At 37.2% G+C, this 13,573-nt stretch overlaps 1 protein-coding gene across 14 annotated transcripts in view; it reads left to right on the forward strand.

Annotated features, from left to right (window-relative positions):
• The window catches only part of CLCN3 (Cl-/H+ antiporter 3), a 91,134-nt gene that overhangs the window by 39,284 nt on the left and 38,277 nt on the right, over positions 1–13,573 (forward strand). For all 14 annotated transcript variants that reach the window (XR_016393459.1, XM_089912690.1, XM_089912689.1 and 11 more), the window contains one exon: positions 12,037–12,194. Coding sequence is in view for 13 of the 14 variants with exons in the window: in XM_089912690.1 (XP_089768816.1) it covers positions 12,037–12,194 (158 nt within the window). In the remaining variant the exon portion in view is untranslated. The remainder of the gene's footprint in view (positions 1–12,036; positions 12,195–13,573) is intronic.

Raw genomic sequence — 13,573 nt, forward strand, 5'->3', positions numbered from 1 at the left:
CAGGGGCATTCTGTAGATTCTTTGTAAAATTATTTTAGGATTCGAGTCCTTATTGTACTTCTCTTACCTTTCATCTTCTAACCAACTAGAAAATTAAATCTCTTCTTACAAATTAATTCATCTGATGTCAAAAAGTCTTTGTATTCTAAAATAATAGTATAAAACAAAGCCTGTCTTTAGATTTATTTTGCCCACAGTATATGAATTTAAAATCTTCAATTAAATGTGTTTCATATTATTATCTCTAGCTCTATTTTCTAAAATTAGCTGACACTTTTAGTATGATTAATTTTATACCATCTCATGGCTTGTTGTGAGTTAAAAATGCTTTGTGTTTCAAGATATCAAAACGTGAGCAGGTCTCTTGCCACATAGATTAAGTTTGTGATTTTGGCTGTTTTCCCAGCATTCAGGTCTCTGTTTCGTGCTGACACGAGGCCACAGGGGACTGGTGGCTTAAATTGTATTTTAAAGTTTTTTGTTTTTTAATAAACAGATGTTTAATTCAACCTTAACTAGATCAAAGATGGATTTGCTTTAGTTTGTCAATTTATTCCCTCCGCCATTTAAGAGAGCAAATTCCATGAATCTTTTTTTTCATGTAATCTACAGATCATCTTATGTGCAGAGATAATAAATGAACATGGAACTTGTTTCCAGTTATACAGATGTCTTAATACCCACTTTATCATCCCTGCCTAAGAATGTGGCTTTTTATTTTGGGGTGTCAATAGAACAGAGAAGGAAACAGTGAATTGGGTAATTTAGCATTGCTACTTACTGGTCCTGTATCTTCTGTCAACTTCTTTGCCATTTGGTTTTAATTTCCAAGGCTTTGCTGTTTAAATAGGTGGCAGTTAAGTATGACTGTGAATGGCAGAACAAATTTAAAGAGTAAATACTTTATTTATCATATTAATTTATCCAGCAGATGTCCCGTTGACCACCTCCTAAGTACCAGCACTGTGCTGTTACACTTTTAATCTTCCATTTGGAAATCTGCTGACATTCTGGGACTTCCACTATCAACTTACAACACTCACTTTCCCCTCCCTCACCAGGGTGACCATTCCTTATCAATAGGGTCACAGAGGGAGGAGAAAATCCACTGGGGACTAGACTTCCTGCTCTTAATACACAGCTGAAACTGGGCTGTCAGGGAATATGCAGAATTTTAGATTTCTGCCTGCCTTATTCCATAATTTAAAATAAAGGCATATATGTTTTATGTGTGTGTGATAGCACAGTAATCTGCCTATGAGCTTAAACGGCAGGGATCACTGCTCTCAAATCTTTTGAGATTGACCCCAGCGGTAATAAGCAATAGTCTTAGTAAACAAATATATACCTACTTTTGCATGTAGAGCTATTATTTGGATATTCCCCTTTGAGAAAAGACTTAGACTGCGGAAGAAGTGTGATGGTGAAATTTACTAATAAATTAGTTCACTCTAAGGTGTAACAATTAAGTACTATTTTTTTGTAGCTCAGTTCAGCAAATATATATTGAGGCCTAGTGGGTGGGAATATAAAGGTTTTTATTTGTGGGAAAGCAGATAATTTCATTAATGTCTGTATTTCTCTAGTTCATTGTTTGTCAAATTACAGGTTTCAGCATGTTGGGTTGTGACAAATACTTAAAAAAAGAAAAAAAAGAGGAAGGAAGGAAACAGAAAGTAAAAATACCAGAGTATATGCCAAATAGTAAATATGCTAAACTTTGGTTTTACTTAGGTGCATATCTGTATACTGTGTCAGTGAGAAATATTTCTTGCTGTGGGCCACCGTTAAAAAAGTTTGAAAACCAGTTTCTTAGTAAACCCCTGGAGGGGCAGTTGGCTCTGCTTCCTGTGCCTGAGATGAGTTTGGAACAACCTGAGGATGAGAATGGGACGTGTAATTGTCACTGACCTCTGCTGAAGCACAGGGATGTGAGTGCTGGTACCAAAGCAGTGCCAGTGACAGCTTGTGCAGCAGACTTGTGGTCTGGGGCCAAAGGCAGAAAGGGCTGGTGATGGTGAAGGGTCGAGTTGTGTTAATTGTATGAGTGCTCAGTGCATGTGTGTAGGTGTTTTGGGAGAAGGCAGCATCAACAGTCTTAACCTACTCGCAGAGCAACAAGCAAACAAACCGTGAAGCTATTTTTAGGCAGTACTCAGAGTGGTAAGAAATGCCTTTGGAATCAAACTACTTGAGTTTGAATCCATGTTCCACTAATTACTATATGGCCCTGGGAATATCTCTTAACTCTCTGTGCCTGCCTTTTCTAATTTGTAAAATGGAGTTCGTAATACCTATCTCCTGGGGTGGTTGTGAGGATTAAATGAGCTAATATATGTAAAGTGCTGAGAACAATGTCTAGCACACAGTAAGCACTCAATACATGTTAGTTCTTTTATTGTTAGTATTACACACAGTGTCTGGCCTCTAGGTGGGAACGATTATCTTAATTCTGATGTAGTCTGCTTTATCTGTTTTTTCTTTTGCCACCTGTGCTTTGGTGTTTTGTCTGCAAAACCATTGCCTCACCCAAGGTCAAAAGGATTTACTCCTCTGTTTCCTTTTAAGAGTTTAATAATTTTAGCCCTTACATTTGGGTCTGTGATCCATTTTGAGTTAATTTTCATGTATGGTGTGAGGTAGGTAGGGTCCAACTTCATTCTTTTACATATAGCTAGCCCATTGTCCCAGCATCGTTTGTTGAAGAGACTATTCTTTTCCCATTGATGAAAATATTTCTTTAAATAATAATATAACCAGAAAACTACTAGAGCTCATTAAAGAATTTGGTAAAGTTGCAGGATGTAAAATTAATACGCAGAAATCTGTTGCATTTCTGTACAGTAACAACAAAAGATCAGAAAGAGAAATTAAGGAAACAGTCCCATTTACCATCGCATCAAAAAGAATAAAATACCTCGGAGTAAACTTATCTAGGGAGGCAAAAGACCTGTGCTCTGAAAACTGTAAGAGGCTGGTGAAAGAAACTGAAGACAACATAAACAGATGGAAAAATACACCATGTTCTTGGATTGGATGAACCAGTATTTCCAAAATGACTATAGTACCCAAGGCAATCTATAGATTCAGTGCAATCCCTATCAAATTACCAATGTTAAAATTTGTATGGAGGTACAGAAGACCCCCGAATAGCCAAAGCAGTCTTTAGAAAGAAAGATGGAGCTGGAGGAATCAGGCTCCCTGAGTTCAAACCATACTACAAAGCTACAGTAATCAAAACAGTATGGTCCTGGTAGAAAAACAGACATATAGATTAGTGGAACAGGATGGAAAGCCCAGAAATAAACCCATGCACTTATGGTCAATTAATCAACAACAAAGGATGCAAGAATATACAGTGGAGAAAAGACAGTCTCTTCAGTAAGCTGTGCTGGGAAAACTGGACAGCTACATGTAAAAAAATGAAATTAGAACATTCTGTAACACCATACACAAAAGTAAACTCAAAATGGATTAAAGACCTAAATGTAAGACCAAATACTCTAAAACTTCTAGAGGAAAACATAGGCAGAACACTCTGACATATATCATAACAGTGTCTTTTTGGATCCGTCTCCTAGAGCAATGGAAATAAAAATAAACAAATGGGACCTAATTAAACTTAAAAGCTTTAGCACAGCCAAGGAAACCATAAACAAAATGAAAAGGAAACCTACAGAATGGGAGAAAATATTTGCAAACAATGTGACTGACAAGGGATTAATCTCCAAAATATACAAACAGCTCATACAGTTCAATATCAAAAAACCCCACAACCTATTCAGAAAATAGGCAGACATTTCTCCAAAGAAGACATACAGATAGACAAAAAGCACATGAAAAGATGCTCTATATCGCTAATTATTAAAGAAATGCAAATCAAATCTACAGTGACGTATCACCTCACAATGCTCAGAATGGCCATCATTAAAACATCTACAAATAATAAATTCTGGAGAGGGTGTGGAGAAAAAGGAACCCTCCTACACTGTTGGTGGGAATGTAAATTGGTGCAGCCACTATGGAGAACAGTATGGAGGGTCCTTAAAAAACTAAAAATAGAGCTACCATATGATCCTACAATCCCATTCCTGGACATATATCCGGAGAAAACCATAATTTGAAAAGATACATGCACCCCAGTGTTCATAGCAGCACTATTTACAATAGCCAAGACATGGAAGCAACCTAAATGTCCATTGACGGATGAATGGATAATGAAGATGTGGTATATATATATATATATATATATATATATATATATACACACACACACAATGGAATATTACTCAGCCATAAAAAATGAAATAATGCCATTTTCAGCAACATGGATGGACCTAGAGATTATCATATTAAGTGAAGCATACTGGACAAAGAAAGACAAATACATGATATTGCTTATATGTGGAATCTAAAAAAAAATGTGATACAAATGAACTTATATACAAAACAGAAATATACCCACAGACACAGAAAACAAACTTATGGTTACCAAAGCGGGGAAAGCAGGGGGAATAAATGAGGAGTTTGGGATTAACATATACACACTACTATATATAAAATAGATAACCAACAAGGACCTACTGTATAGCACAGAGAAGTCTATTCAGTATTTTGTAATAACCTATAAGGGAAAAGAATCTGAAAAATAATAGATATATATGTATAACTGAATCACTTTGCTGTACACCTGAAACTAACGTAACATTGTAAATCAACTATACTTCAGTACAAAACCCAAAACCTAAACCAAAACAAAATAAATAACATAAATTAAAATTTTCCGACAGATAATTTAAAAACTCTTTGTTTAGATTATAGATGTTAATAAATAATAAAGTTGTGTTTACATAGGTATGCTTTTGTGTCTGGGGAAAAAATAAACAAGGCAAAAAGTCCTCTTATCAATAAAGTTATTTTTGCAAGAAAGCTGCAAACCAGTTACAGCTCATTGGATAAATTTTCCTACTTGCTGAGGTATTGATATTTTAGTGTTAGTGATATTTGAACTATGAAATATTGTTGGTGATATTTAAATTATATGAAGTCCATTTTATGGAAAGGTTGGTCATTGGGCATACATTTTATTTTATTTTTTAATGGTATTTCCATTTTTAATATATTTACTTATTTATTGGCTGTATTGGGTCTTCGTTGCTGTGTGTGGGCTTTCTCTAGTTGCAGCGAGCAGGGGCTGAGTTTCCAACTCAGGCTTTTGAAACCCATGTAAAAGGCAAAGTCTTAAAAGCCTTTGAGTTGTAAGCAGTGGGTTTCTGGGTTTCAAAATGTTTTAAGTAAAAAAGAGTTTCTGCAATAAGCCTTGGATTGAAAAAAGAACAGATGAAGAAGCAATTCTACACAGTTACATAAGGTTTGTGGGAGAAGCAAGGAGAGGGAATTGAGTAAACAAGAGAGTTTAAAATAGTTAAACTGGCAACTGGTTTCAGCTTTTAACATTTTATACAAGAAAAAAAGATAAGATCTAGTTAGCCACATTTATTTATAAGCTTTTAGCATATTTTCATTACTCAACATACTTTCTAAAAGCCATCTCATGTCATTAAATGCATATGCATATCATTTTCAAAGGACTTCAGACTACTGTAACTGTTGTGATGTACTGTATCATTTAGGTTAGTTTGCATTAAAAACAGTATGTACAATGAACATACGTGTACCTAGTCATCCTCTTTTCCAATTAATTTTTAAATTTTTAATCTTTTTCTTGTTATTAACTTTTTTTCCCACAGTGAAAGAAGCCACAGTGCTGAATGTTGTTTTCTGTGTTCTGCTGTGTGTTTCTTTCCCTGTGGTGGTGGGTGTTTCCTGAATTGGTGGAGAACACGTGTGGAGAGGACGAGGCGATCGTGTCGGATAAGGAACCTGATGAGTAGTATCTCCAAAAGGTGTCCTGGTACGTCTCTGCTCCTGTCTCCACAGATAGATCAGTGAGAGCTGCACATGCTTTGAGAAATGGGAGGTCCAAGTAAATCATGTCATTTTGTGTTCATGCACCTATAACAAGAGTTTTTACTGAGGCAAAGAGAGGCCTTGTCGGGGAAGTGCGGCCTCACCCCTTTATTTCATCCTGTCGACCTCTTTGTCTTCTGGACAGAGAACAGCTTTAGGAAAGTCATGTTATAATTTTCTAATTAACCAACCCTTAAAATAATATTTTAGGAAAGAAAGAGAGATGCGCTTAACATATGAGAGAACTTTAAATTTTATTATTTATTTATTTATTTATTTATTGTTGCAGCACGTGGGCTCTTCGTTGCGGCGTGCAGGCTCAGTAGTTGTGGCATGTGGGATCTTAGTTCCCTGAGCAGGGATCGAACCCAGGCCCCCTGCATTGGGAGCGCAGAGTCTTTTTATTTTTTTTTTAATAAATTATTTTATTTTATTTTATTTATTTTTGGCTGCATTGGGTTTTCACTGCTGCGCACGGGCTTTCTCTAGTTGTGGCGAGTGGGGGCTACTCTTTGTTGTGGTGCACAAGCTTCTCATTGCAGTGGCTTCTCTTGTTGCGGAGCATGGGCTCTAGGCACCCGGGCTTCAGTACTTGTGGCACGTGGGCTCAGTAGTTGTGGCTCACGGGCTCTAGAGCACAGGCTCAGTAGTTGTGGCGCACGGGCTTAGCTGCTCTGTGGCATGTGGGATCCTCCAGGACCAGGGGTCGAACCCGTGTGCCCTGCATTGGCAGGCGGATTCTCAACCACTGCACCACCAGGGAAGTCCGGGAGCACGGAGTCTTAACTGCTGGACCACCAGGGAAGTCCCACATATGAGAGAACTTTGATTTGTGCTTGTGGCATTACCTGCAAGGTATGTGCTACATTCATGCATAAGGTGAAGTGGAGAGGGGAAGCTGGATAACTTACACAGTTGCTTCTAAGAATTTTATTAACACACAAATATAATTTATTTGTGTTCATCTCATTTTATCATATGTAAGTTAAACTTTAAACGAATCTAGGTTGCAGTGAACTATACACAAAGAAATGATAATTAGGAACATTTAAAAACCATTGTTATTGTTAGGAAACATAATACCTTTAAAATTACTTGTACTGTGGGATATATAGGCATTTCTGTGATCCTGTTAGAAATGAGTGTTCCCTACCCAGTTTAGAATAGGACAGAAAGTATTTCCTTTTCTCCTTCTTTGTACTATTCAGATTTCCACGTTTGGCAGAACAAACTATAAAAGAAAATGCATGTAACGATGTCACACACATACTAACGTAAAAGTGTGAATCCTTTTTTTTTAATAGTCAGCTGATTCTTGAATTTTATTTAGCAATAGTAAAGCAGACTTTTTAAAAAAATAAATAAATTTATTTATTTATTTATTGCTGCGCGCGGGCTTTCTCTAGTTGTGGCGAGCAGGGGCTGCCCTTCGTTGTGATGCGTGGGCTTCTCATTGCAGTGGCTTCTCTTGTTGCGGAGCACGGGCTCTAGGCGTGCGGGCTGCAGTACTTGTGGCATGTGGGCTCAGTAGTTGTGGCTCCTGGGTTCTAGAGCGCAGGCTCTGTAGTTGTGGCGCACGGGCTTCGTTGCTCCGCGGCATGTGGGATCCTCCTGGACCAGGGCTCGAACCTGTGTCCCCTGCATTGGCAGGCGGATTCTTAACCCCTGCGCCACCAGAGAAGTCCAAAGCAGACTTTAAACATAAAAAATATGTTAATTGATTTTGCATTCAATATGATATATCTTTCATTTGTTAATAATAACCCAGTAAGAAACAGGATGAAAGGAGAGAGGTTAAAGCCAGATTGAAATGTCTGCGTTTTGGGACTTCCCTGGTGGTCCAGTGTTTAAGATTCTGTGCTTCCACTGCAGGGGGCATGGGTTCTATCCCTGGTGGGGGAACTAAGAACCTGCATGCCACGTGGCACAGCCAAAAAAAGAAAAAAAAAGAAATGTCTGCCTTTTTCTTCCGGGAGATTCCTTTTAATTATATTTATCAGAGCCAGAGAAATATTGTAATCAACTAGCAAAAAGGTGTTATTTTACTTTCATAGCAAAATCCATCTTGGTTACTTTCTAAGCCGATTTGATAGCAAGAGTCACAAGAAAGACTCAAACCTCTTTTCGGAATAATTTAGAGGCGAAACAGTGAATCTCTGTTTCTTTGGGCTCCCCCAAAACCAAGACCAATCAGCATTTCTCCCATACTTCGCTTTTTTCAAACAGCATTGCTGTGTCAGGTAGAAGGAAATAGGCATGAGAGAACAGACTGACTTCAAATAGTCTGTTGGGGACACAAACTGCTCTGGCTAATTCCTACCCTAAAATGTGCAGTGGCAGCCCCAGAAATTCCAAGGGATACACAGAAAAGTCCCAAAACATAGATCATTGGTGCACAGGGTCCTCTGGTGTAAAAAGTTGAATACTTTATATCTGACTTTCAGGACTTTTGAATTACTGTGTAGTTATGTAAGTTAGATGTCAGGATAGTTTCTCTAGACTAATGATTTGAAAGTCACTGAGGCAAGACACAGGGCTTCTGTGGATGTGTGTGTGGTGCTGCCTCCGACATTAGGCATAGTGGTCTCTCCCCGCCCCTCCCTAGCTCAGAAGCCTGTTGAGGGGATACACTCTGTGTTTGCTTAGTACCCACATGGTGCAGACGGTTGGGAATTCTCATCCTGGGGCTGGTGACATATTGTGTGCATGCTTGTTAGGTGCCATGGAAATTTTGCTTTTGATTTTTCATAGAAGATAATAATAAAGATCAGTAGTTCATGTCTCTTCAACTCTACCCAGATAAGGGCAGATAGGGGAAAAGTTTCAAGTTTGCAAAATATATCACAGTAGACTTAAAAAATTTTTTTCTATTAATTTCAGACTTAGAGATGTTGAAAAATAGTGCAGAGAATCCCATATACCCTTCACCCAGGTTCCTGAAATGTTAACATTTTGCCACATTTGTTCATCCTGTGTCTTGTTCTTTCTCTTGCTGTTATATCTACTGTTTTCTGTGTAACACATAATCTGTATGGCTATTTATATGTATGTGGTGCATATAATTACCACATAATTTTTTCCTGAACTCTATAAGGGTAAGATGCAGACGTGATACGCTTTAACCTCTAAATACTTCAGTGTGTATTTCCTTATGGAAGGATATATAGCTTATGTATAGCTAAGTACAGTTTTCAAACTCAGAAAATTGACATTGATACAGTACTGTTATTAGAGCTACAGGCTGTTTTCAGATTTGCTGCTTGTTGCCCTGTGTCCTTTAATACAGAAGCGCAAACATGTCTGTCCCAGACCTGCTGTGCTCGTCCAGCGCACAGGTCATGTTCTGTGGCTGTCTCTTTGGTCTCCTTTAATCTAGAGCCGCTCCTCAGTCATGCTTTGTCTTTCGTGACTTTGACATTGTTGAAGACTGCCAACCATTTATCTTGCAGAATTTCCCTCAGCTTGGATTTGTAGTGCTGATTATGCGTTTTGGGCAGAGCCCCCCAGAAGTCTTCCTAAATGGTATAGAGGCTTTGGTGCTTCCCTCCAAAATCCATCCTCACAATGACCAATTTTAGTATTATCGTACAGAAAGTGGAGTCAGATTTCTGAAATTCGTCAAGATATTATACATGCTCTTATTATTTTTACTCTCCTGTCGCTTTTTCTTAAGAAAATTTGTGGCCTTTCAGTTAGCTTTCACAAAGTGGAAATTAGTAAATAAAGTCAGGATATAGGGAGGAAGAAAGAGCTAGTGTGTATGTAAAGGCTGAAGAGGAAGGTTTAGAGCATATGTTTTACGTAAGCAAGCATGGGCCATTGCAGGGCTTGGGCCTTTAAACCCTCAGCCAAAATGGTGAATTATTTATTCCCGGAGGGCTTCTGCCAAAACACTGAAATCAGTACACTCCTCTCCTTTTAGAAGTTTTACACCTTTCCAAGGCAAGCACAAATGTATTAAATGGCGAGGTAAGAGAGAACGCTGTTCTATCTGGTAGAAGTAAAGAGACATTAAGTTTATTAGTACAATATTCAGTACTTATTACATTGTTTGAAATACTAACCCTTTTTGTGTTAATGCTTGTTCCTAATACCACCTCTTTGAATGATCAAGAAACAGAGCTTGCAACCCACAGTGACGTCTGTTTGGTTTCTGTCTGAACAGTAACAAAATGAGTCCCTGTCTTGGCGTGGTGGCTGTGTGTGTCTTTCCCTCCCACCACCCCACTGCTTCAAGACCCTCTCCTGCTCTAATCTAGGCATTGTTTATAGCGAGGGGGGAAGTTCAGATTCTGGCTTTGCCACGTGATCCTTTGGTGAATGACTTAACATTTATGATAGTGTCTTTGTGAACGAAAGAGAACAAGTCAGTTTAAACCATCAGACTGCAAGAGTGGTCTGGAAATTTTGCTCCATTCCTTAAAAGCCACAGAATAAAATAAACTGCTTTCTTGGGTTTCTTTTTATAGTGTTTGTTTAAACATTAGTATAGTGCCACTCCTTATAGTCTATATCAGTTAGTACATTTTTATTAAAATGATACACTTTTAGATGATTATTTTTGGCATAAAATCTATATTACTGCTACCTAATTTGAAGATGTAATCTGTAATCACTTATGCTAAGATCACCTGTTTGAAATTATGTACCAGCTCTTCTAAATTTTTAGGGCTTTAGAAAAATTCCAAATGCTTCTTTGCTTATACGTCTTTGTTATAAGGTATAACAAAATGATATATAACATATATCATTTAGATGCTTAATATTTGAAGATGAGTTGTCCAAAGTGACTTAGCTGTCTAAGGCTAGCATCTGGGCCTTTTGGTAGCAGTTTGTTGCTCTTTTCACTTACCTAATTGTTAGATCCATTAGGATTCCTTTATTCTCAGTCCCATTCACATCCCTATTAATAGTGTGTGTGTTTATTTAGAAAAGTAATATTCATTGATATTGATAGGTATATTTATATACCTACAAGGGTTATGCAGACAAAGTTCATTCTCTGCTTTTCTAACAAATCTACTTGTCAGAGGTAACCATTATTAACATGTTGTTTCATATCTCTTCATACTGTTTTCTCTGTATTTAAATATACATGTAAGCGTAACTTTTAAACCAAAATAAATTTTACTAAATGATTTTCAAATTAAACATGCTAATCTGCACTTGAAAATAGGGTCAGGGGTCAGATCTCGCTCTTCACCTGTAGATAAACTATTATTGAAACACAGCCATATTCATTCATTTACTTATTGTCTATGCCTTCTTTTGTGCTACCGTGGCGAAGTTGAGTAGTTCTGACTATACGGCCTCCAAAGCCTAAAAGGTATACTCTCTGGCTCTTTTGCTGACGCCTCTTTTAGATCCTAAGCATCTGGCATTTGTTTTTGCCTACTTTCTGGAGCACTAGTAAGATGTTCTCCCCGCACTGTGCATGATTTATGGACTTGTACAAGGATAAGTGCAGGAAGAATTCCTAGATATATGGCCGCTGGGTTGGAGATTGTCTGTGTAGCTTTGCCTGCCCAAAGAGGTTATACAAGTTTATACTGAAACTAATGCTTTTGTGGCAGGACCTCTTTTCCCCATAACTTTGCCAACTCAGTGCGTTAGCCAGCTTTTTTAATCTTTACCAATCTGATAGAGGAAAATGCTATTGTAGGTTTTATCTGCATTTCTTTTTCTGTGTTAGATTGAACTTCTTTTCAAATTTAATAGCCAGTTTTTATTTTTTGTGAATTGTCTATGTCTCCTTCCTTGTACCTTCAAGTCTGTTACATAGTGTGGACACTTGTCAAATATTTATTTAACTCTAATGAGGGAACCAGCTTGATGACAAAGCTGATTTAGGGAATAGTGTGTGAGTTGGAAAGGACATGCCATAGTCTTTTTGCCTATTTCCAAGTCTCAGATGAATTTTTCTAATGCTTTCCTTCCTCTGTTTTAGTGTAATTATTTCGAGTGATAACTATTTCTTTATGAATCCCTAATGAACTGCTGAGGAGGCAGCATAGTTCACCATTGTGTCTCATAGAACACACTCATTGTCCCCTTTTTGCTTTGTAGGAACTCATTACACAATGACAAACGGAGGCAGCATCAGCAGTTCCACCCACCTGCTGGACCTTCTGGATGAACCCATCCCCGGTGTGGGTACCTATGATGATTTCCACACCATCGATTGGGTGCGGGAGAGATGTAAAGACAGGGAAAGGCATAGACGGGTGAGTGTTTTCAGTAATCTTTAAAATGACAGTGCACAATCAGATCATTTAATAATATGTGATCTTAGCCTGCCAAAATATGTTATACATTAAAAGTACATTCAAGTAAATTCCTACATTTTATAAGTAATATGTTTTTTCTCTATGTAATTTTTTAAACGTTTATTTATATCCCATGTCTTTCTGGAAAGGATTTGAAGTAGCTTAAAATCAAAGAAGTATAGTAAGACAAAGCAGGAAGGAAAGGGAAAACGCGGCATGTGAATTGAGGGAGGATGAAGCCTAGTACAAGATGTAGCAGTCAGCATGATTTCTGGCTTTGAGCAGCACAGCAGCTACGGCAAAAAAGGAGACGTATTACATAATTTCAGTTGTTGGAAAAAGAAGCAGCTTACTGGGGAGATAGTTTCCCGGGGTTTTGCTGTTTTCTTTTATCTCCTTTCTTGGTTTTAAATTCTGAGATATTTCTCAAATTGAGTCCTGTATAGGGCATATTGAATGTTGTAATGAATCACTAATCAAAAAAAGAATGGCTTTTGCTAAAAAGTACAACTTATGTTAACTTTTTGTTGTCGACTGTGCCTTACTGATACAGTGTAATCCAAAAATAATTTTAAAAGAGAAAAAAAAATCTCTTGAAAATAAAATTCCAAATTCTAAAAGGCCGTTTGCAAATTTGAGCTCTGAAAGTTACTTGTAAATGAAATAATGGCTTGTACAAATTAGGTATTACCTTTCATAATAATGTATATATGTGTATTAAACCTAAAGTTGGACTTAGATTATATTGTTTAGGAAAAGTACTGCTTCTGAGCTTCATCAGTCAATATTTACCTTTTCTGGGAACATTATAAATGGAGTGTAACTGAAAATAAGAGGTAATACCATATTAGATACTAAAACTGAGAAATTTCAAAAATATTAATTCATTTAAAAGTAACAATAACAAACCCATTACATGTTAACATAAAAAACATATTTTTATGAAAAATAACTATTTTCCAAAATAAAAAATATTTAATGAGAGAGTGACATTGTATTACATCTTTATAAATCATTCATTCATTGTTGTCTGGTTTACTGAAAACTGCTGGTTTCTCATATCTGCTGCTACAACCTGTTGTGATATGTTTTGATTGAAGTACGTGAAGAAAATCCAGCCTCACACAGATGTGTAGTTGGAAAAGCCAGGAGTATTTTAATAACCTTTTTAGATCATTGTGAATATTCTTTGATACGGCATGACAGTGACAGTGACAAGTGGTTTCTTAAAGGTTAGATGCACTGTGTAATCTGAAACTGCGTCAATGAACTTTTTGTCTCCTATTACATTAAAATCTCTTGGTTCCTGTTGAACTTTGAATGGATGATTTTGTAAT

This window comes from Delphinapterus leucas, chromosome 6, assembly GCF_059928025.1.
Source record: "Delphinapterus leucas isolate spDelLeu-1000000601 "Yukka" chromosome 6, BTC_Dleu_Yukka2, whole genome shotgun sequence".
NCBI classification, from domain to species: Eukaryota; Metazoa; Chordata; class Mammalia; order Artiodactyla; family Monodontidae; genus Delphinapterus; species Delphinapterus leucas.